The sequence below is a fragment of the Callospermophilus lateralis genome, chromosome 7, assembly GCF_048772815.1.
Source record: "Callospermophilus lateralis isolate mCalLat2 chromosome 7, mCalLat2.hap1, whole genome shotgun sequence".
Taxonomy (NCBI): domain Eukaryota; kingdom Metazoa; phylum Chordata; class Mammalia; order Rodentia; family Sciuridae; genus Callospermophilus; species Callospermophilus lateralis.
The window spans coordinates 102,294,131-102,318,630 of record NC_135311.1 but is presented as its reverse complement, the minus strand read 5'-3'; the positions used below and the strand labels follow the sequence as shown (position 1 = coordinate 102,318,630).

The window sequence follows — 24,500 nt, the reverse complement described above, 5'->3', positions numbered from 1 at the left end:
GAAACTACCTATGAGTTATGAGTTATAGGATGTTTAGCATCCCTGCCTCTGAAGCATTAAACACAAATAGGACCTCCCAGTGTGAAGACCACAAATACCCTATCTAACATATTTCCAAGCAGCAGGTGGTTGAGATCTGCTGAACTCTAGATGAGCTCTAAAGTCTCTTCGACTTTTGTAGTTCTATGACTTCATGGAACATAATCAAGTTTTCGGTTATCTCGTTTCATCAGAATATTAATAACTAAAGGAAGGCTCATGATGTCAGACCCTCTAGAGGAAAATGGGTGGTAGTGGTAATTAAACTACATGTATGCTTACCTACACACACTTTTTGTTTTTTTTCCAGTACCAGGGGTGCTGTACTACTGAGCTATAGCCCCAGCCCTTTTTATTTGTTATTTCAAAACAGGGTCTCTCTAAGTTGAGCAGACTAGCCTCAAAGTTGCAGTCTTCCTGCCTCAACCTCTTGGGCCCCTGGGATTCTAAACATATGACACCATGCCTAGCCCCTACTCATTATTTACACTCTATTCATTGTCAACCTCTCACAGTTCCAAAGATGACATGTTCTTTTATACCTCTGTACCTTTGCAAATATACTATACTATCCTGTTTGCCTGAAATGCCTTACTTCATTGTCTTAGAGGCAATATAGTGTAGTAATTAAGAACACAGACTTTTGCCAGGCATGGTGCCACATACCTGTAATCCCCAAAACTCAGCAGGCTAAGACAGGAAGATCACAATTCAAGGCCACCCTCAGCAACTTGGCAAGGCACGAAGCAACTGAGCGAGACTCTATTTCAAAATATAAAGTTAAAAAAAAAGAGGGACTAGGGAGATAGCTTAGTGGTAAAGCAGCCTTGGGTTCAATCCCCAGTACCAAGAAAACAAATAAGCAAAAAAACACAGACTCTTGAGCCAAATTTTTTTTAATATTTATTTTATTTCTTAGTTTTTAGGTGGACACAATATCTTTATTTTACATTTATGTGGAACTGAGGATCAAACTCAGTGTCTCATGCATGCTAGGCAAGTACTCTACCACTGATCCATAACCCCAGCCCCTTTAGCCAAAATATTTGTGTTAAAATCCCAGTTCTGCCTTTGTGACCTTGGGTAAATTATTTAATGTCTTTGTGTCCTAAGGATTAATGCCTATTTTATAAGATACTGTGAGATTCGAGTAAGTCAGTATATATAAGTGTTTGGAACAGAGTCCGGCACATACTAAGTACTATGCAAGTGTTTGCTGTTATTGTATTATCATTACTTACTGAAATCCTATTCATTCCTTATGATGTAGTTTAAGAGTTTTCTCTACTTTGAGGCCTTTCCTGACTACCCTTTTCTCCCCCAGATACAGAGCCAATCTAATCAGATATGTCCCATGCTATGCCCTGAGCTTCTCCTAGATAACTGTATCCATAGTATTTTCCCTGTAGGTTAAACTTTGCGAAAGAGAGAGAGAGATTTCTGAATCTTGAGCTGAGGAAGTATAATAATTTTGTGTCCTTAGTACCTTAGCACAGGACTTGTTAAGAATGAAAACATTGCAGTGTCTATTTTAGTGGTCAGAGAAGGCTATGTGATAGGACACCTTAAAGGGACGGGAAGGTTTGGCTAGAGGGAAGTATTGGCATGTAACTGTTCCACAAGTGGCAGTTGCTGTTTTCTTTCTTTCTTCAGTACTGGGGATTGAACCCAGGTCTTGCACATGCTAGGCAAGCACTCCACCACTGAGCTGCATCCCCAGCCCCCAGGGTTTCACAGAGTTATCCAGGCTGGATAACTTAAGCTTGCAATCTTCCTGCCTCCTGAGTAGTTGGGATTACAAGCATGCACCACAACAGCTGGCTGTTTTCTTTTATAAATGCATGGTGCTTACTTTCAGGTGTGTAGAATGGCAAATTGAAGGCAAGGTGAGCTAACTGAATTCTAGACTGTTAGCTAGGTCCACTCTCTGCTGAGGGACTTATTCCCACACACCAGCATCATGTTTTAATTCCAGGAATTTACTGAATATTGAAGTTTTTGGTTTTCTCATCAGTCACATAAGGATAACACCTAATAGTACCTAACCTGCAGAATCACTGTGAGGACTAACCAAATAAATGCATGTTCATAGGACTGAGCATTGTGCTGTCTATTAGTAGAAACTAATTGTTTGCTCTTCTTATGCATGAAATAGGAGTAACTTTTGTAGTAAAAGAGCTGAAGGTTCTATGAACCTTTCTTTCCTTTATAGGACTGACTAACCAACAATGTCTGCTGCCCCCACCAGTGCCCAGATTATTGCTTATGAGTAAAATCATTTGCCCTACTGCTTTTGTCACACCACACCTCATATTGTACCCATCCCTAACTATAAAGACTAACAGTAATTGAGCCCATTTCTATGGGCCAAGTATTGTACTAGTGCTTTACATATATTAAAAGTCTTAGTAACAATTCTGTGAAATGTATGCTTTAAAAAAATATATTTATTTTTCAGTTGTAGGTGGGCCCAGTACCTTTATTTTATTTTTATGTGGTGCTGAGGATTAAAGTTAGTGCCTCATGCATGCTAGGCAAGCACTCTACCTCTGAGCCACAACCCCAGATCAAAATGTATGCTTTTATCATTTACATTTTGCAGTTGAAGAATATACAGCACAAAGAGATTAAGTAGCTTGCCTAAGGTCATGCATCTGTTAGTGGCAGAGCTGGGGTTTGAACTAGACAATCTAGATCCTAGTGTGCCCCCGTAGGGTAAACTTAAAAAAACAACAACAACAAAAAAAAAAAACTAAAGGCAGATTTCTGAATGCCAAACTGAGGAAGTATAAAAATCTTGAGATATTAGGATCATTGTACTTCTGTTATCAGTATACTGCAAGTAATTTTGCTGTAGCCTTATCACATTCAATAAAAGTGATACTCAATAGAACTCATGTAGTGTACATTTAAATGGTAAAGGTTAATTTGGTTAATCTCTTATTAGTCCCTCAAGGAGAAATGATTTCTGTTGTTTTCAATAGCAGAATTTTTTTAAATTGAAAGTTCCTAGAATATGCTTTTTTTTTTTGAGGGGGTTGGGTGGGCAGTTTTAGCATTTCAGAATGTTCTATGAACCTTTCTTTCCTTTGTAGGACTGACTAACCAATATGTTGTCTGCTACCCTCACCAGTGCCCGAGTTACTGCTTATGAGTAAATCATTTGCCCTGCTGCTTTTGTCATACCTCATATTACACCCATCCCTAACTATAAAGACCAGATGGAGAGCGTATCTTCTTTCTGGCATAACTGTTCCACTACTCATTGCAGCTTCCCCAATGATAATTTTTGTCCCAAGTTTCCATGTCCTTTTGTATCCTAAATAATTCAGGTAAGAATTTTCAGGCTCATATTTAGACAGATACAAGGAAACATTTCTTCAACATATATAGAATTCTTCTGCTCTGAAAACAGATTTTTTCTCCCATTTCTTCCTAAAATTTCAGATCTGAAACATAGTACTGTACATAATTTTGTGCACTTATATATACTGTGCACTAAGGATAGAGAAATAAATAACATATTGTTGCTGCCCTGGAGTTAGTCTAGTGGAGAAGACAATCTCATTGAGCAATGTATGCAGAAAGCGTAGATGTGGTAATTGGAATCTATACAGTTTACAATGAGACCTAAAGGAAAATGGTCAAATGTGGTAGGAGAGAGGCAAGTAAAGCTTCATAAAAGAGATGATCCTTGAGGAGAGTCTTAAGAAATAAGTAGATTTTTTTATCAGGCAAAGAAAGAACATCCCTAGGTTAATAGTGTGAAATACTGTGATTCATTTAGGTAGCTGCCAATAATTTGATGTATCTGAAGGTAACGATAAGACCAAAAAGAATATCAGGAGCCAGGTTATGAGAGGCCTTTTTTATCATGCTGAAGAGTTTGGACTTCTATAATTTCATATGGTGAAATGATCTGACAGGAACTCCTAACCCAATTCTAACCATGTAGAAATGCTATATAGTTAAAAAAAAAAAAAAATATCCAGGAGCCACGAGCAATGGTGCATGCCTGTAATCTCTGTGGCTTGGGAGGATGAAGCAGGAGGATCATGAATTCAAAGCCAGCCTAAGCAACACAATGAGACCTTGTCTCTAAATAAAATACAAAAAAGGGCTGGGGATGTGGCTCAGTAAGCACCCCTGGGTTCAAACCCTTGCACCAAAAACAAAATAAAACAAAACTCCAATACAGAACTAAATTTGAACACAAGAAAGGGAAGGGGCTGGGGTTGTGGCTCAGCAGTAGAGCGCTCGCCTAGTATGTGCAAGGCCAATGTGCTGGGTTCGATCCTCAGCACCACATAAAAATAAATAAATAAAATAAAGGTATTGTGTCCAACTATAACTAAGGAAAAAACAAAAAACAAACAAACAAAAAAAAAACAAGAAAGGGAAATTATTTCTGATGTGCCAGGAAGAGAGAAGAAATTGACACCAAAAGCTATGATTGGGAGCTGAAGCTAAATATTTCCAGTGAATATTGAAATCAGATGCAATGCTTAGGCACTGGAGTTGTAAGATCAGTGTGGGGCCAGGAGATAAGGCCACAGGCTAATATGATAGGAACTGGAACTGACTCCTCACATGAAAAAATGGCAGGGCTGCCATTTTTGTGAAAAATGAGCTAGAAAAATTTTATCCACTGGGTTGGGGTTGTGGCTCAGTGGTACAGCGCTTGCCTAGCACGTGAAGCACTGGGTTCAATCCTCAGCATCACATAAAAATAAGTAAATAAAGTTAAAAAAAGGGGCTGGGGATGTGGCTCAAGCGGTAGCGCGCTTGCCTGGCACGCATGCGGCCCAGGTTCGATTCAGGGGCCGGCAGTTAAAAAAACAAAAACAAAAATTCATCCATTAGTCCAGGAAAACAGCATGAAGACTGTAATCATTTCTCCAGGTCTTAGATGGAAAAAGAGTTGACTATATAATACATTAAAATCACACACTTACTGCTGTGCATGAATATATATATATATCTATATATCTATCTATTTATTTATTTATTTTAAGTTCATACTGTCTGCAAAGCTGAAAGAAATTTCACATAAAATCTGATCTAGTACCAGGAGAATCCAAGGTCCTTGGCAGGGGCAAATGAGAGATTTCCCTGTTAAGTACTTCACATCCTAGGATATATAGAATGTCCATGGAAAATAATCCCCTTTTAAAAATGAACTCAAAGTCAAAAAATTATAAGCTTTATAGATTCTCCATCTCAAGAATTGGAGGTAAGAGAACAATCTAAAAGAGATTTTAATTGAAATATATTTAGAATGTTCATGGAAGTGGGAATAAGGACATGAATAGAAATCATAAAAACAGGATAGTATGTAAAGAACACAGGCAAGTTTGGAGGAAAGAACAGAACTTGTTCAATGAAAAAATATATTTGTTGGAGAAGAAACATATTGTTCTGTATTTAAAAATAGACAAGCCATAGCTAAAGAGAGAATTGGTGAATTGGAAGCTAGATCTATCTGCATTACAAAGAAATAAAGAGATACAAACATGAAAGAAAATAAGATATTAATAAGAGTTTTTGAAATAAAGGCTTTTGGGGAGAAGATATATAGATTTTGTTGAATAAATATCTTAAAATGATAAAAGTAAACACTAAAATGAAAGAAATATGGTGTCTAACTTCCAAACCATAAAGAAAAAAACAAAACTAAACTTGGTCCATTACATAGGAGAGTAAGTGATGCCTAATTGTTAATCAGTAATCATAATAAATACAATGGACTAAACATCCATATTAAAAGGTAGAGATCATTGGTTGGATAGCAATAATATCTATCTTTTAATAAAATATTTATAAACACATTTTTCTTTGTGAGGGAGCAAAGTAAAGTAGCTTTAGGCTATTTAAAGTATATTGACCATGAAAAGTGGAAAGTAAATGGGTGGAACACATACAAAAAGCTGTTACGGGCAGGAGTTCATTGAAGCAATGTTTGTAAACAGAAAAAAATACAGGGAAATAAATCCTAAATATCCATTAGGGGAATAGATTTTAAAATTCCAGTCATTTGTATGAAAAATAATGGAATACTATCTAATATTAAAATGGATCAATTGGGATTGTATATATCAGTATCAATAAATCAAATTTGTTGAGTTAAAAATGCCTAATGTTTGGGCAGTGGTTGTAGGTCAGTGGTAGAGTGCTTGCCTAGCACACATGAGGCACTAGGTTCGATCCTCAGCACCACATAAAAATAAATAAATAAAGGTATTGTGTCCATTTACAACTAAAAATGTTTTTTCAAAGCCTAATATTTGCTCCTTTTCCTTTATTTATTTTTCATGCCACTTAACAATAATTATACTGTTTTATATTATAGAGATTATAGAAAGGGATTTTTTTCAACTTTGGCCAAGGACCCTAAAGGCTGAGAACAAAGTAATAGGTAGCAAATGGTGTTCTCAAATGAGATTTTGGACCATCCATGCAGAACTTGGGAAGACAGAAATGTTTGACCAGTTTTAGAATCCTGAACCCATTACCCACCAGAGGCTCTAAAGAAGGTTGAAGTTAAATAAGAGGGAAGAGAGAATTCCTTCCGATGAAGTGAGAGTACTGTAGCAGTTTCACTTGGAGAACTGGGCTTCAAGGAGTTGGTAGACTCAGAAATTAGACCTGTGCCTGAGAAAATCCAAAGATGGAGTGACTAATGCCAGAGAGAGAAGTGACTGGGGAAGGCTGATACTCTTGGAAACTTTTAGGACAAAGATGTGGGCAATCATGGGAGAAAATGCTGGCTGGCATAGAATAGAATTAAAGTGGCTGGGTTTACAAGAATCCTTGGACACCTACAGAGAGAGTCTGTGTGAAGTGGGTTGCCAAAAACTGGGAACTTAAGGGAGGACTTGTAAGTGGGTGGCTGGAAGAAGCACTGTCCACATTATGGGTACCAAAAGTGAGATCTCAGCAATGGGAGCTCTCCAAGGAACTACAAAAGCCACCCTGAGAGAAAAAGAAAGAGTCAACTTCAAATATCTGCCAATTCAAAGAGCACTAAAACCTGATTAGCATAGTATCACAACAAAGTAAAACTTTTCCTTTGCTCCTTTCCTTTTCCCAGCTTTGAACCTGGATGAATGGGGAACCAAAGCAAATAAACATATTGGGGAAGAGGAGAAACCAAGGCCGGGGAATAGAGGAGTCAAACATATCCTCCTCCCACCATGGCTTCTAGACTTGAAGCAGACCCCAGGCAGGGGAGGGAGATGGGACTTTTAGATAGTTGATTTTTATTTAAATTGCCATATTGAAAATGCATATAGCAAAGTACACAGATCCTAAGTGTACATCTTAAGAAATTTCCACAATGTGAACACATCAGCATTCAGATCAAGAAACATTACCAGGGCTAGGGATGTGGCTCAAGTGGTAGTGCGCTCGCCTGACATGCGTGCGGCCCGGGTTTGATCCTCAGCACCACATATAAACAAAGATGCTGGGTCCGCCGAAAACTAAAAAATAAATATTAAAATTCTCTCTCTCTCTCTCTCTCTCTCTCTCTCTCTCTCTCAAAAAAAAAAAAAAAAAAAAAAAAAAAAGAAAAGAAAAGGAAAGAAACATTACCAGGATCCCAGAAGCTATAACCCTTTCTAATTCCTAACTGCCCACCTTCCCAGGGTAGTAATGATCCAAGACAAGATTTTTTATTTTGCACTTATGAAAGCAACTTCATTTTTTAATTGTCTCTGTACTTAAAAAGTTATTAGTTGAAATACTTTCAAAATTAAAGTTAGAACACAGTACAAAGAACTTTCCCATTCCCTTTACCCATATTCCTTCATTGCTAATATTTTACACTTAATGGAAAAATGCATATCAACTTTAAGATGGTAGTTTTTTTCCTGGGAATGTAAGGGTGGAAATGAGTTTGGTGGAGAGTATAAAGGGACTTAAGTTTTATAATGTTTTGTTATTTTATGATGGCAAAGTATTAACCTTTTTTTATTATAAGTAGTGAGTTACTCTCCTGAAGTTTTAAAAAATTCTTCCAAAAAGAAAGAGTTTTCTCCTCTACAAAGTGGGGAACTATTGAAGCATGTTTTTTATTGTTGAAATAAACATGCCTTTATGACCTCTGCTCTCTGTCCATGCTTGTGAATTAAGACACTCTTAAGTGATCTATAAGGTTGATTCACCTCAGCATCATTTTTCTTTTCTTCTCTTTCTTATTACCTCTCACGGCTAAGTGCCCAGTAGTGTCTGACATGGTAAGATTAAAACTTGCACTTTTCCTAATAGATGCAACTCTCTTCCTGATTTGCAGTAAGCAGGACCTGCTTTTAAGCAATTACCCATCATTTGGGGCCATCAGACACACTGTGCTTTGGTTCAGGTCATAATCAATAATTCATATGTCAATAGGAGCCCCATTAGCTCAGGTGAAGGCAGATGTCTTTCTAATGAAAATGTTCCATTTTCCAAATGACTTTTCTTTTTCTCAGAGAGTTGTGGTTGTAGAAGACATAAAAAGATGGAAAACTATGTTGGAGCTTCCTGATCAAAGCAAAGAGAATCTAGTTGAGGCCTTACGAGAATTAAAGAAGAAAATACCCTCCAGGGAAGTGTTAAAATCAACAAGGATAGGTATGTTCCTTCAGAATTTTATGAAAAGTCTTGTTTTTTGTCTCCTTTCTTCCTGCTTTCCTCTTTACTTCAAATTTTAAGTTATCTGTCCTACTAGTGCTTTTCAAACTCTCTGGATAAGGACCATTGTTTAAAAACTTCTCCATTGATTGCACCCAATACTTTTGTAATATATAATAACATTTAACAGAAAATGAAATTATAATATACAAAACAAAGCCCCAGTTTTTAAAATTAGGTCCAACACATATAGAATACCTATAAAAGTTTCTAAATGCTTCCAGTTTCTATACTTACCTTATAGACCAGTAACACAGTGATCTGTAGATATCATTTTGAGTGTGCAAAAATGAATAAGACATGGTTTGTGACCCCAAGGAACTTAAGGTTTGCTAGATGGGACAAGCATTTAGACAAATAGAAGCAGTGAAATACTGTAAGTTATAAATGAACATATAATATTCTGGGTATCATTCTGACCTGGGCAATATATGCTGGCACAAAAGACAAAATAGTCACTTAAATCAGGGAATTAAAAAAAAAAAAACTTCGTAAGGGAGATGACAAGTTTTAGTTAAATCTTGAAAGAAGCTTGGCTTTTCTGTCTTGAGTAGAAATAATTTGCAAAGCCTATTTTTTTTAAAAGAAAAAAAAACAACAGCAACAAACTATAGCAACATTTGTCACTGTGTCATTTATTGTAGCTTTGGAGATATATCAAAGGTAAGTGAGAGACTATGTTGAATTGCCATTTTAGTACAGTATGCAACTGTGGATAATATGCAAGGGAGGGCCAACATGTGTTCCTCAAGCTGCTCCCAGTTCCCTAGGGAGTCCAGGGCAGTCATTCACAGCTGCTGCTCTTGCCCTCATGAGTACAGCCATTGCCTTGTCTGCCTCCCCTTGACCTCTTGTTTCTGAGAAGCAGGAGAGAGAGCTGCTTCAGACTGGCACTAACAGCTGGGAAGAGCTGTTTTGAAATCCCCAGAGGGTCCCCCAAGAGTTTTAGAGTTGCACCCCTGTAATACAAACCAGAATCTGAGAAAATTAGATGCTTAAAGAACATAAAACCGAATCATTCTGGCCAAGAAGATTCTCCCATCTGCTGCTAGATTTTCTGTCTTTACAGGTTGTGGTCACTAGAGGGCAGTAAGACCATTCATATGAAAAGATAAGACATTTCCACCAGTAGAGGGTACTAGTGATTAATATTTTATGACATGTATATATGTACATGTGTGTATGTGCATGTTCATATTTAGGCATATATCACAAACACGTGTGATCAGATTTAAATATCAGTGTGATAAACTGGAATTGTTCTACAAATGCAGAACAGATTATTTTAAAAAAATCATTTCTGTATGGCCTTTGAGTATAATTGTGCGAATGCTTTCAAGAGTGGGTGTGTCTGAGCTGGGTGTGGTGGCACATGCCCTGTAATCTCAGCTACTTGAGATGTTAGGGCAGGAGGATCACAAGTTTGAGGCCAGCCTGGGCAACTTAGCAAGACTCTGTCTCAAGATAAAAAATAAAAAAGCTTAGGGATGTAGCTTAGCAATAGAGTGCCCCTGAATTCAATCCTCAGTACTTAAAAAAAAAAAAAAAAAAAAAAAAAAATGGTGGGTATGTCTGATGTTCAAAGATTTTAGTTCCAGGGTCATAGTGAAACTCAAGAGGGCTTGACTTATGAGAAGCTGGAAACTATTCAACTTTTGAACCTTGTTCCTTTTCTAAACCTTCCCTAAACTTGAGGTTATTTGGAATATAGGGGTTTCATGGTTCTTTTATAGTTATGTCAGTTGAATGATGAAGATTCCATTTGAATCATTGCTTGAGAATGTTTATATTTTATACCTTTTAGCCTTTTTGCCTGTCACTATGCTGTAGGTTGTAAGGAACAAATACTTATTGAATATATTTCTTGTGCTAAGAATTATGCTTGCAAATAATGGAGAAAGGTATTGTTTTCTTCTTTTTGGAACAAAAAGGGGACAAGTCTAATGGAAAGACAGATACAAGTCTAATGGAAAGACAGATATTTTAATGAGACTTTGTCATACAGTGTGATGAGCACTCTGATGATGGAGAGAAGTTAATCAAGTGCCTTAAGTATAAAGAATAAAGCAAAAGGTGTTTGGTCTTAACAATAGATCAGTTGCTATCACTGTGTAAAAATTACCCATAATTTAACTGCTTAAGACATTATTATTTTACACAGTTTTTCTGAGGGTCAGCAATCTGGGAGCAGCTTCTCTGGGTGGTGTTGGTTCAGGGTGTCTTTTAAGAGGTTGTAATCAAACTGTTGACTGGGGCTATAATCATCTGAGGCTTGATCAGGCCTTGAGGACCTGCTTTTAAAATGACTCCCTCACAGGATTGCATGGAGAAGGCCTCAGTTCCTCATCATGTGGGTTTTTCTTTAGGACTGCTCATTGCATGGCAGCTGGCTTTCTCCAGAACAAGTTATCCAAGAGAGAACAAGAAATCTAGAGAAAACCAAGGGAGAAGACAGTTTCTTTTATAACCTAATATCAGAAGTGACATACTGTCACTTCCCTCACATTCTCTTGGTTTGAAAGGCAGCTACACAGTGTGTGAATAATAGGTGAGAATCATTTGGGGTGATCTTGTAGATTGGCTAGCACAGCAGGTACTCCTTTGTACTTATCCTGGATATATTATACTTCCTAGACCTGCAGATTCCTTTTCAGTTGTTGAAAATTTATAGCTATTATCTCTTTAAAAGTGTCTCTTTTGTTTTCTCTATTCCCTCCTTCTGAGATTCTACAACCAGATTCCTTTTATTCATATTCTTTAGCTTGAGTGTCATCTTTTTTAATCTTGTCTGTTTCAGCTTTCTAGATAATTTCTTCAGATATATATCTTCCAACATCTAATTCTTTCTTCAGCTGATTCTAATGTACTGTTTAACCCATTCATTGAATTCTTTATTTCAAAAACTCTTGTTTTCCATTTTTGAAAGTTTTTTCTTTCCCCTAAATTTGACTCTTGTCAATGCTATTTACATATTCTTTTGATTGTATTTTTATCCTTTGAAACGTTTAATACTTAGCTCTTCTGTATTCTTCATCTGACTGTTCTTATATTTATAGTCCTTGAGGATTTATATTTGTTGTTTATTGTTACTACTCTCATCATCTTTGCCTTCCTGTGTGCTTGGTGGGTTTTAGCTGTAAGCTCATTATTTTATTTCAATCTATAGGAATTCTATGGGGTTAAATTGGAAAAGCTTCCCTCTAAAGAAGATTTGCTGCCTTGTTTGTTTCTGTCAATAGTCAGGAGCCACCTCTGGCCTAGAACACTTCAGCACACCTCTTGAGGATCCTACTTCAGTATGTCAGTACTAAGATTAGCTCTTGTACCTTATCACTGACCCATAGCTAAGTATTTCAGCAGCATTGCTATTGGTGTCAGCCCTGAAGATAGCCTCAACTCTCCCTAAGTCTATTTTTCTAGACTCTGCTAACTTTTTGATGGGGATAAGGTAGCTTTTATCCAGGATCTAGTTGTGCTGTAGTGAAGGGGTACCTGTAGTCCACCATAAAGCCTGAGAGTTTGCTCTTTATTGTAAAGATAATAGTGTAATTGAAGAGTTTTGAAAAATCTATCTGGTTGCCATGTGGGAAAGGTGTTGGGGAGAAGCAATCCTAGAGGTGGAAAGCCCAGTTAGGAAGCTAATAAACAATCTGGATACGACATGAGGGTGACCTAGATTGTGTAGTCATGGGGATGCAGAAATGTAGTTGGAATCAAGAGATACATATATAATAAAATTCAGAGGACCAAGAGATTGATTGGATGTTGGGGATGAAAGTGAAGGATTGAAAGTTAGGGCAGGTGGTTGGATGGTAGTACCACTCTGTAATAGAGAACAGGAGTTTTGGAGGTAGGGGAATGATAAGTTCAGTTTTAGACTTATTGTGTTTAACATACTATAGAACATCCCAGGGGAAATGTTCAACAAGATGTTGGATGTACAAGGCTAAAACTAAGGAAAGATTATAATTATATTCTTGAGAGTCATTATCAGCATATGGCCAGGAATTGAGGTGATCAAAATAGATAAGCTTGCCCAGGAGGAATATGTAAGAAAAGCAAGGAGCCAAGTCCAAAATCCTGAAGCACACTAATATTTAAAGGACTTGAGGAAGGAAACTGAGAAAGTGTGACCAGAGAAACAGAAGGGAAACAGATGAGAATGCTGTCATGGAACGCAAAGGAAAGCGTGTTTCCAATGGGAAGTTGGTTAGCAACGTCCATGGTTGTCAAGTGGCCAAATAGCAGTCTGAAAATTGCATGGTGGATTTTACCAAAGAATTATTTAGTAATCTTGTTCAGAACAGGTTCAAAGGCCAGATTAGGGGCAGGAGCTTGAGGAGCCAGGAGGAGGTACAAAAGTGAAACTGAAAATAGCTCAAGAAGTTTGATATTGAAAGAAAAGAATGATGTGACAATATGAAAGGGAATAGAGAATGACCAAAGTTCTGATTTTTAAGATAGGAGGGAATCTTAGTATGATGGATGCTATTGAGAAGAATTTAGAGTGAAACAAGTTATTGTAGAAGAAAGATAACAGAATGAAGTCACTAAGCTGTTAAGACTGGTGGATAATATGAGGCCTGGTAAGAAACTTGGATCCTGTTTTGATCTGTTTTATTTAGAATCTAGAATCATTTGCCCAGGGCTGGGGTGTGGCTCAGCGGTAGAGCGCTCACCTCGGATGTGTGAGGTCCTGGGTTTGATCCTCAGCACCACATAAAAATAAATAGATAAAATAAAGATTGTGTTCAACTACCACTAAAAAATAAATATTTTTTAAAAAGCCAAATATTTGAAATTTAAAAAAAAAGAACCATTGGCTCCTTCATTTGTTCAATACGTATTGAGAACCTTGTGTGTAACATTGCTTATGCTGAGTGCTAGAGAGTAATGCCTGGTCCGTATGTGTAAGGTACTCACATTCTCTCTGAACAAAGGAGCATATGGGAATGTAATTATTATTGGCGTGTGAAAATACTAACATCAAGGGGTATACTAAGGTCTGTGGGAGTATACAATTTCTTTTGGGATTAACTGGGAAGGGTTTTTGAAGAAGAGGTGGAATTTTGCTAGGTCAAAGTGAGATCCAGGTCATTGCAGGCAGAAGCATGAGTAAAAGAATGAAGGCTTTAAAATCCTGAGAACAGCATTTCAGAATCTAGGATGCATGGCCAGGATAGGCAAGGGTGGAGAGAGGAACTTAAAAGCTGACCAGTTGAGTCTGGACTTTATGTCAGATGCCAGCGTTCTCTAGAGTGCCTTTCTCAGAACTCTGATCCTATGAGGACTCTAGAGTTCAGATAAACTTGGGAAAGGCTGCATTACTATCTCTTCTGTCTTTGAGATTTTCAGTGGCCTGAGAAATTTCACAGTATAGAAATCTGGGCTGGGGATGTAACTAAGTTGTAGAATGGTCACCTAGCATGTGCAAGGCCCTATGCTCAGTCCCCAGCAGGAGGGAGGGAGGGAGGGAGGGAGGGAGGGAAGGAAGGAAGGAAGGAAGGAAGGAAGCTATTAAATTTTGTTTTACCTGGGTTTCCCCATGAACTCTCTTATTTTTATTTTTAATGGAACATCTGTTAGCAATCTATAAACTTTGAAAAAAAATAATACTGGAGCCATTTAGTGTTTTTAAGATATAGAATGATATGATTAGAGTTCTGGTGACCAGGGGAAGAATATGTAAGAAAGGAGTAATATGGAGAAAGGGAATTCAGGTCATCCCAATATCCATTCAACTGATATTTGAATACTGAATGCCTACCCTGTGCGGGTACTGTTCTGGATGCCTGTGACCAAACCTGGTAAAAACCCATTCTTGCGAGGCTCATATTCTACTGAGGAGACAGGCAATAAAGAAGAAACAGAAGTAAATTGTCTAGTTATAAGATGATGATTATTGCTGTGGAAAAGTGAAATGGTAGAGCAGGCGGCAGGAGGTCATGAATGTGGGTGGGGGTGGTCAGTAGTGGGTCTTATGGAGAGAGTGACATTTGAGCAAACTTGAAAGCGATGAAGGACTAAGTCCTGGGACAAGGTGTGTCTGTGGTCATTGAGTTGAGACATGATGAAAACACTGAGGACTGAGAGTGTGGAGAAGAGAAGCAGCTTCTTCGTGAGACTTTCTCAGGGAGAGTAGACTGGGCTTGGCAAGGGTTAGCCATGGAGGTGAGGGAAATGCTGTGTCCCAGTGCCTCTCTGCCCCAGTGCCTCTCTTTGTTGCCATTTATTATCCTCTGGACTGGCTCCTTCTTTCTGCCTTCAAACATATACAAATCTTCCCTCCTTTTATAACCAAATTCCTTTTAAAATGATTGCTACTCACAACTTCCATTTCCAGAACTTCTTACTCCTTTATTAGGACTTTTTCCAAGCTGGCATCTCCCACAGCCTCTCAGGACACACACAAGTGGTTGCATTCTATACAAATCCAATGGTCTTGTCTCACTTCTCATCCTCCCAGACTGTGAATTTGAAACCATTTTTTATTCTCTATTTTGGTGACATAAAGACACTGAACTTGGTTGCCGATTCTCTGTTGTTTTTTGGGGGGGGCGGGCAAGGGGAGCAGTAAGCAGGGATTGAGCTCAGGGGCACTCAACCACTGAGCCATATCCCCAGCCTTATTTTATTTTTGCATTTTTAAAAAAAAATATTTTTCTTCGTTGTAGATGGACACAATACCTTTATTTTTATTCATTTTTATGTGGTGCTGAGGATCGAACAGTGCCTCACACATGCTAAGCAAATGCTCTACCACTGAGCCATAGCCACAACCCTTTATTTTGTCATTTAAAAATTTTTTTGTAGTTATAGATGGAAAGAATGCCTTTTTTTATTTGTTTATTTTTATGTGGTTCTGAGGATGGAACCCATGCTTCACATGTGCCAGGCAAGCACTCTGCCACTGAGCTACAGCTACAGCCCTTATTTTTGCATTTTATTTAGAGACAGGGTCTCACTGAGTTGCTTGGTGCCTCACTGTTGCTGAGGCTCCGAAGTTTCGATCTTCCTGACTCAGCTTCCCAAGCCGCTGGAATTACAGGCATGTGCACCTCACCTGGCCCAATTCTCTATTTTTAAACTGTTTCCTTAGCCTTCATCTCAGTTTGTAATGACGTATTTAATTATTTATTTCTTTATTTCTTATTTGCTAGGCAGTACCCTCCATGCCAACAGGACCATGCTATTTTATTCACCAATATATTTCAAGCTTTAATGTCACATATGACAGGAGCTATGGATGTGTTTAGCAAATTAGTGAAAAACAAAAGGTTTGACAGAATTTTTGTGACTCTTCTGGCCTTCCATCTCTGTTTCTTCGGTGTTCTGTCTCCCCTCATGAGTGAGGCATGAGTTTCCCTGAGACTCAGCCCTTGATCTCATGCTGCTTCTTTAGAGCATTTAGAGAGCGTGTCCTCTTCTCCAGCAATTTAGGCCTTAATCCAGACACCTCTTGGATATGCATGTTCTGTCTTTATCCATTTTTGAGTCTTTGATTTTTAGAAAGTTTGTTCCATTTCTGTCATTTTCCTAATTCTTACTAGTCTAAAAGTCGCCTTCTTATTTTCAGTTACTGCATAGAATGAATTGTTTACCATGTGTTTCTTGGTACTTTGTTCTTTTTCTCTTTTTTTGTAAGTGTTCTTTGTCTATTTACTGTGAAATCTTATAATTTTTCTTATCTATTTCTGTGAGCTCTATAAATCCATTTGGCTGTCTCAGTTTATTTTTTTAATGCAAATTTTTTAAAAATAACCTTTATTTTTATGTGGTTGTGAGGATTGAACCCAGTGCTTCAAACATGCTAGGCAAGCGCTCTACCACTGAGCTACAAACCCCAACCCTGACTGCCTCAATTTAGAAACTAGGATCCAAGACCCAGAGAGTTGAAGTGACTCATCTAAGGCCCCAGGAGTGAGTTAGGACCAAAGATATAATGAGAACCCACGTCTCTTGGGGCAGTTCCTTCCTAGTTAGCAGACTGCACTGTGCCCTGGACCCCGGCCATATGTCTTCATTTTATTGGACCTTCTCTGGGTGCTGCCATCTGCTCAAACTTAACCTCATTTAAATCAGAATTTAGTGCTTTTTCTTTTGTACCTCAAATGGGAATTTTGTCTTAGCATTTCCATTTTAGTCAATTTCTCTATATTTTTGCACTAACATGAACTCTTTTGGTGATAATGTCTAACAGGAAATTAGAAATATGGGATTGAAGCTCAGATGAGAAATTTACACTAGAAATTCATATTCCAGGAAGCTCTTGCTTAAAATCACCTAAGTGGGTGAATCCTCTAGTAAAAGGAAAGATTAAAGGGTTGAAGGACTGAAGCTGGGAGAAAATGCATATGGAGAAGTGGGAGGAAGAGGAGAGCCAGCGGAAGAGACAGAGGCAGTGTAGGTAGGGGAGTATAGTCACTTCAGGCCACGGAGGAGAGCATTTTTCAGAAGCAGGAGAAATGAGTGCACTCAGTGTTCCTTGGTGGTCACCAGACCCAAACTTGAGGGTCAACTGCGAAAAAGTCTTTGGACCCAGCAGTTATAGAGCCTCTGTGAGTGGATGCCTGTATTATAAAGAAAGCCAATGGGTAAGGGGTGTCGAGAAAACAGCTGATGAGATAGTGAGGTTAGGCCTTGAACTCTCAGCCTGGTGAGCAAGCATGCACCACTTTGCAATACTGAACATATAAATATTATGGGGAAAGGTTTATGTCAGTCATATGAATCTGATTTCAGAAATGCCTTATTTTCATTTATGATTGGTTAACAACAAAAACCCTTCTATTTATAAATTGCTTTCACATCTCTGACCCATTTGATCCATATAACAATTCTGTAAAGTCGATGTCATTTTTTTCTCCATTTTAAAAATGAGAAACCTAAGCTTAGAGAGTTTAAAGTGACTTGCTCCATGTTAGACAACCAAAATAAGTGCCAGTGCTAAGATGTTCTTATACTCTTTCTTGCTACCTCCTGAAACCTAATGATGCATAAAAGACTAAAGTCAAGGTGTTGGCAGCTCCATTTCCTTGCCTTTTCCAGTTACTAGAATTTGCCTGCATATCTTGGCTTGTGGTCCCCTTTGTCCATGTCAGAACTAGCACTGATAAGTCAAATTCTTCTCACATCTAATCTCTCTGACTTACCCTTCTGCTTTTTTGGTTCCTTAACCTTGATCAGTCCCTTTTGCACCGTAAAGGAACATAGTCACAGATTCTGAGGATAGAGCAGGACATCTTCTGAGGTGATTATTTTGCCCAACAGGTCCTCAAGTTATGCCACACTATTTTAGTCTTTCATGCTCTTGTTTCTCTACTTTTTGTGCCATTCCTGCCCCTTTCAGTCATTGTGAAGACTCAGGACAAACATTGCCACTTTCTCTTCTGTCCTTTTGATTCTCTTAGGAGTTCCCCAAACATTTTGATCTTAGGACCTGTAACACTTTTGTGCATTCTGTGTTTAGCTGTCTTCCCCGTGCTCAAGGGGAAGCTCCTGCCTGAGCTCTTTAGTGCAGGGCCATGTCTGGCTCAACATTCTAACCCAGTGCCTGGCACAGGGCCTGGTAAATGCCTAGTATTTGGTAATATTTGTTAAATGAGCAAAAAACTGCTTCCTGCTGGGAATTTGTCTTAACAATGTGCTAGGATGCAGAAACCCCTTAACCTTAAACCCAGGGGACTTGACCCAGGTCATAAGACTAGCCAGTGGCACTGCTCACTTTAAAACATAAACTTCATGGAGCAAATAATGACTTTTTGCAGATCATTAACTTCCTTGATGTACCTACTGACCAACTTGTGACCTTGGGGAAAGGTCATGGAGCCTCATTTTTTTCATGTGAATCAGGAGGAAGTAGGACTGTCTGATCACAGAGGCAACAGTATAGGGTTAAAGTAGGCTCTGGAGCTAGACTGCCTATGTGCACTTGACACCTGGCCCTGCTTTTTGCCATGCTTCCTGAGTTACTTAGCCTCTCCGTACCCCAGGTTCTTTACCTGTAAGACGAGACACTATGATAGCACCTACTTCGTAGGGTTGTTCTGAGGATTACATTTGTTCAATATGTCAAGTGTTTAGCACAGTAGCAAACTCATTAATGTTATTTTGAAATCGCCTTTGGGATCTGAAATTTACAATTTGTTTTTTCTGGGGGGGGGGGGCGGCTAGATAACCTCCTCTTATCTCATTTCTTGCCCCAGACTGGATTATCTTTCTCCATCTCATTCTTTGGACTGTCCTCCCTCTTGCTAACAAGTCTTGCATTTCCCCTAGGCTCCTTTATAGCTCTGCTCTTCCTGAGCTGGTTTCCCTAGCAGAGCCTCCAGACCAGTCTGGCATGGCTCTGTGGGAGCATCTGTGGAATGTACAGGCTGAAAGCAGCAACTCTGCTGTCCTTGCATGAGAGTGGAAGCCTGGTATCCTTGGGCCATTTCTCAGGGCCTGTGCCCTTCTGGTTTGAGAAAACCAAGAAGGTGCACAACATTATCTCAACAGAGCCGGTGCTCTATGTGTCAGTCCCTAATAGAAAATTCCAGGGTCTTAGGTGTTCAGTGTGAGGCTCTGGAGTGAAGCTGCTCTTTTCAGGTCCTGCCTTCCATACAGACTAGCTGTGAGACCTTGAGCAAGTTACTTTGCCCAGCTTCAGCTTCTCATTTGTAAAGGAGAAAAATAGTAGTGGTATTCAATGCATTATCTAGTTATAAGAATTAAATGAGATAATTTATACAAAGCATAGGTAAGAATTAGAAACTTTTTTCTGTTTCCCAATACTTTTGGATCCATGTCTTTATAGTATAGTCTATTATTTTGTCTGCAGTTGTGTGATTTCCCAATCAATGGAATCCATTTCCAAATGTTAGTACGATTTGAAAGCCAAAGGTACATGCTTTTTTTTTTTTTTTTTTTTTTTAATATTTTTGGTTGTAGACACACGGTACCTTTATTTATTTATTTTTATGTGGTGCTGGGGATGGAACCAGAGCCTCACAAGTGTCAGGCAAGTGCTCTACCACTGAGCCACAACCCCAGCTCCATACATGCTTTTTTTATTTAACTGTTTTGATTGAGCTTGGCAAACATTTATTAATTGTTTCTTCCGTACTTGGCCCTTTTCTGGGACTTGGGAATATAACATGGAGTAAGGTACAGGTTCTGCCCTCAAGACATTTACACTTTTGAGGAGAAAGTGGGCATTTACATATTCTAGATAGGACTGGGGATGTAGTTCAGAGGTAGAGCATTTGTCTAGTCTGCACAAGGTCCTGAGTTCCATCCACAGCACTGCAGAAGTTCAATAAATAAAAACAGTAAGTGCTAAGGTACAGAAATGTGAAAAGGCCAGACAGCATCACCCAAAACAGGAACCTACAAGCTACTCACTGTATCTAGAACTCAGTGCATGGAGAAAAAGGTGTGGAAGGACTAAAAGAGGACAGTATGGCATAAAGTAAGGCCAAAGAGGTTCTGGACATGCAGAACTTTAATGCTATACTTAGAAATAAACTTGAGAGCAATAGAGAGCCACTGAAGGATTTGGGGGAGTAATATGATCAAATTGTCTTTTTTTTTTTTTTTTTTTAACCACGGATCGAATCCAGGGACTCATCACTGAACCATATCCCTAGCCCTTTTTATGTTATATTTAGAGACAGACTTGCTGCATTGCTGTGCTAAGTTGCTAAGTTGCTGAGGCTGGCTTTGAACTCACAATCCCCCTGCCTCCATCTCCCAAGCCACTGGGATTACAGGTGCCCAGTTTGAATCGTCTTTAAAAGGTCATTTTGACTTCAGTGTAGAGGTTGAGTTAGAGAGGGCCAGATTGGGGCAGAGATGAACTTTTGTAAAAGACTAGTGGAAAGGTGGTGAAAACCTGAATTAGGGCCATGTAAATGGAGAGGAAGGTGAAAAGGAAGAGGAAAAGATACAGAGACTGGTAAGGAAGTGACTCTATATGAGTTGGAGTGGTTGAATGAACATAAGGATGAGAGAAACAGTGGAGCATTAAGTGATGGATGGGTGGCAGTGCCATCATGTGACAAGAATGGTTGAGTTAGAGATGTTTAGAAGGGAACTGGTTAAATGTTTGGGTCTTATGCACAGTGGGAACCTTTAACTAGAGATACATAGGTGGAAGTCATCTGCTTGCAGGTGGAGGTTGGACCATAGGAGTAGATAAGATTACTCAGAGAAGGAAAGAAGAGGCCAAGGATAGTGCCCAAGCTGGAGCTCAAATAATTAATGGGTGGGGAAAGGATAAGCAGCCAGCAGAGGAGATATAGAGAAAGAAGAAGAGACCCAGTAAACAGGTAGTTCAGAAAGCAGTGGAAGAAAATATTTCAGAAGGAAAAAGGCCAGTGTCTGAAGCCAAGCAGTGTCAGGATGGAGGGAGTCCACTGCATTTGATAAGTGGGACTCTGTTTGAGGGGCTTCTGCATCTTCAGTTTTCATACATATAGCTGGATCAGCAGGGCCTTTCTAGAATAGAGAAAAAAGATAAGGTGAAGATCACATGATGGGAAGGACTCTCTGTTCCAAAGGAACTTGAATGTGTCCCTTCTATAGCAAGCCCCGGCTGTCAAGATGTTTGTTTGCGTGTAAGCCTGCGCCTAGGTTGAGCCGAACTGTATAGTCCCCCTACTCAGAAGAGACCTCTGTTAATCATTTTATTGTAGGGCTGGGGCTGTAGTTCAGTGGCAGAGCGCTTGCCTATCATTTGTGAGGCACTGGGTTCGATCCTCAGCACCACATAAAAATAAATAAAGATATTAAGTCCAACTACAACTAAAAAGTAAATGTTAAAAAATAAATAAATAAAATAAATAAAAGCATGCTGTCCATCTATAACTTCAAAATTTATTTTAAATAAAAAATTTTAAAAAATAATTTTATTATAAATGCTTAAGACTTTCTCTGCATATAAACAAATTAGATGTTTATATGTATACACATGTGATTTTTAAAGTCCTTCATATGCTGTGCAACTGTGCATGCTTTTTTTTTTTTTTGTGGTGCTGGGGATTGAACCCATGGTCTTGTGCATGTGAGGCAAGCACTCTACCAACTGAGCTATATCCCCAGCCCTGTGCATCCTCTTTTGAGACCTTTCTTTTTCACTTAACTGAATGCAATGATCATCTTTCCATGTTACTACATGTAAAACTATTCCAGTTTTTAATGGTTGTAAAGTGGTTTGTTTAAATGGACCATAAATTTTTTTAACAAACTGAACCCATAATGATGAGGTTGTTTGTATCTTTTCACTACCTGAAACTATATTGGGATGAATATTTTTGTCACATATGTCTTCCCTGTTCACTTTGGCAGAGTGTTGTAGTCAGCTTTTTTGCTGCTGTGACTAAAGGACCAGACCAGTGTAACTGTCGAGGAGGAAAGGTTTATTTAGGCGCTCACGGTTTCAGAGAGGTCTCAATCCACAGATAGCAGACTCCAGTCCTCAGGGCTCAAGGTAAGACAGGACATCACATAATGATCAGAAAGCAGAGAGAGACTCCACTTTCCAGATACAACTATATACCCCAAAGCCATGCCCCAATTCCCACCTCCTCCAGCCACACCCTACCACTTCAGTTACCACTTAGTTAATCCCTGTCAGGGATTAATTCACTGATTGGGTTAAGACTCTTCTAACCCAATCACTTTTCCTCTGAACTTTCCTGCATTGTCTCACACATGAACTTTTGGAGGACACCTCACATCCGAACCATAACACAGGGTAAGTATAAGCCAATTCCAAGGATCGTGTCCTACTCATCTCTGTCCTCATCATCAGGCACAAAGTAGGTACTCAGTGGGAGTGTTACAATACCTTGAATATAGGTATCTTATGCATTTTTAAATGTTTTTATTTGATTAATTGAATGATTAAACCCAAGACCTCATGTGGTAAGCATGTGCTCTACCTCAGAGCTACATCTCCAGCCCTGATCTTTGTGCTTTTAGCGATCTGTGTGTGTGTGTGTGTGCGCGCGCGCGCGCGACACACACACACACACACACACACACACGCAAAATTGCTGAGGGAAGAGTCTCAGTTATATCAAGAGCTGTACCCAGGAAAGGAAAATATCAGTAGTGATTTCTGCTTTGAAATGATGTGTGTTTCAAAAGCAGTCTCCTCAGCATTATCATCTAAGAAATACCTTTAGATGTCTCTAATGAATGCTCTGCATTCCTCTTCCTCATCTTCCTGTTTATGGTGAGTATTGATGTACTCCTTTCCCTGCTCAATAGAAAATCCAGATAAAAATCCTTTCCAAATAAATGGTTACAGTGAGAAGTTAAAGACTCTTAATATTCTGTTACCCCTATCTTTCCTTCAACACTACTTTTTTTTTTTTTTCTTTTTTTAACCTCCAGGATTCTCTTTAAACTTTAAAGCAGCAATAGTTACTTGTTCAAGACCCCCATGACCAGTCCCTGGCTAGTACCCAGCACAAATGTCCTTCGGGAAGTGTGTGGAGAGTAAAGGAAGCAAATAGTGTTGGGCTATATAGTTGGCATAATTGGAGAAATTTTGTTTTGACCATTTTCCCAAATTTAAATGTAAATGTCTGCCTTTCTTTTAATTATTATTGCTTTATATATGTTCAAATATCTTATAAGGCTATTTGTACCTGGGAAACTCCTCTTTTTCATACTCTTGCCCAGTTATCCTTCTAAGATAAGTCTAGAAACTTTTGGTTGTGTCTAACAAAAATAATCATTGAGACATTTTCATTGAGATTACAAATTAATTTCTATCGTGGTATTTTTGTGCTTATCTATCATCTAATTATATGTTATATTTTCCCCTTTATTAGATCTTGTTAGATGCATCTAGTAAAACAACAAGCTTCTCTTCTTGCTTCTCCTGCCACTGTGCTCACTGCTGGAGATACAGAGATAAATGTGTCACAGTTCTTTCCCTCAAGAAGCTCTCTTCAGTGATTATCTGATAACTGATCAGATAATTACAACTAACTATTGTATTTATTGTAATTCTTGTGATAAGCAGAAACAAAGGGGCCAAGGGAGCACAGAGCAGGGGTCCCAACCAGGATAGGGGTTAGTAAGGGAGACTCCTGATAGGAGACCCCTGAGTGGCTCTGAAAGCCTGAATGGAAGCGAGCCAGATGCAGAGGGAAGAGAGTGTTCCAAACAGACAGAATGTTCATTGGGATGTGAATTCAAAACTAAAGAGAAGAAAAATATTTAAGTGATTTAGGAACTACTGAAGGATTTAAGTGCAGGTGTGAAAAGGTCAAATTTGTGTTTTGGAAAAAAATGAGAAAGAAAATAATCAAATTAAACGAAGGCCTCTCTAGCTGCAGGAAGATGGCATTAACAGGTTCCAAACCTAGCCAGAGAGGCCAGTCAGGAGGCCTTTGTGGTCACCTGGAGGCAGTGTGCCCCAAGGCAAGGGCACTGGTTCTAGGAATGGAGCAAAAGAAGCATCCAGAGCTGTTAAGGAGGTAGGCACCACTTTCATTAATGTGTTACTAATATAGTTTTTACTAGCTTAGGCAGGATTTTTTTTTTTGCCTATTGGATTCTAGCTGATTAAGAAAGCTCTTGATTTTTAAACATATATCTGTCTTGAATTCTTTCTTTTTCTGAAATTTTAATTCCTGTGTTTAGTTGATTTCTTTGGCTTTTTCTGCATATTTATTCTTATAGGTAATTTTGCATAGTGATATGTTTGACCCTTCCCCCTTTCTTCCATTTTTATTACGACAATCTGAAACATACACAAAAATAAAGTAAAATATGAGAACAAAATTCCA

General features: G+C 38.7%; 1 protein-coding gene across 3 annotated transcripts in view; it reads left to right on the top strand.

Annotated features, from left to right (window-relative positions):
* Positions 1 to 24,500, top strand: part of Tceanc2 (transcription elongation factor A N-terminal and central domain containing 2) — a 36,706-nt gene that overhangs the window by 2,091 nt on the left and 10,115 nt on the right. For all 3 annotated transcript variants that reach the window (XM_076862683.2, XM_076862684.2, XM_076862685.2), the window contains exon 3: positions 8,511 to 8,652. In XM_076862683.2, coding sequence (XP_076718798.1) covers positions 8,511 to 8,652 — 142 coding nt within the window. The remainder of the gene's footprint in view (positions 1 to 8,510; positions 8,653 to 24,500) is intronic.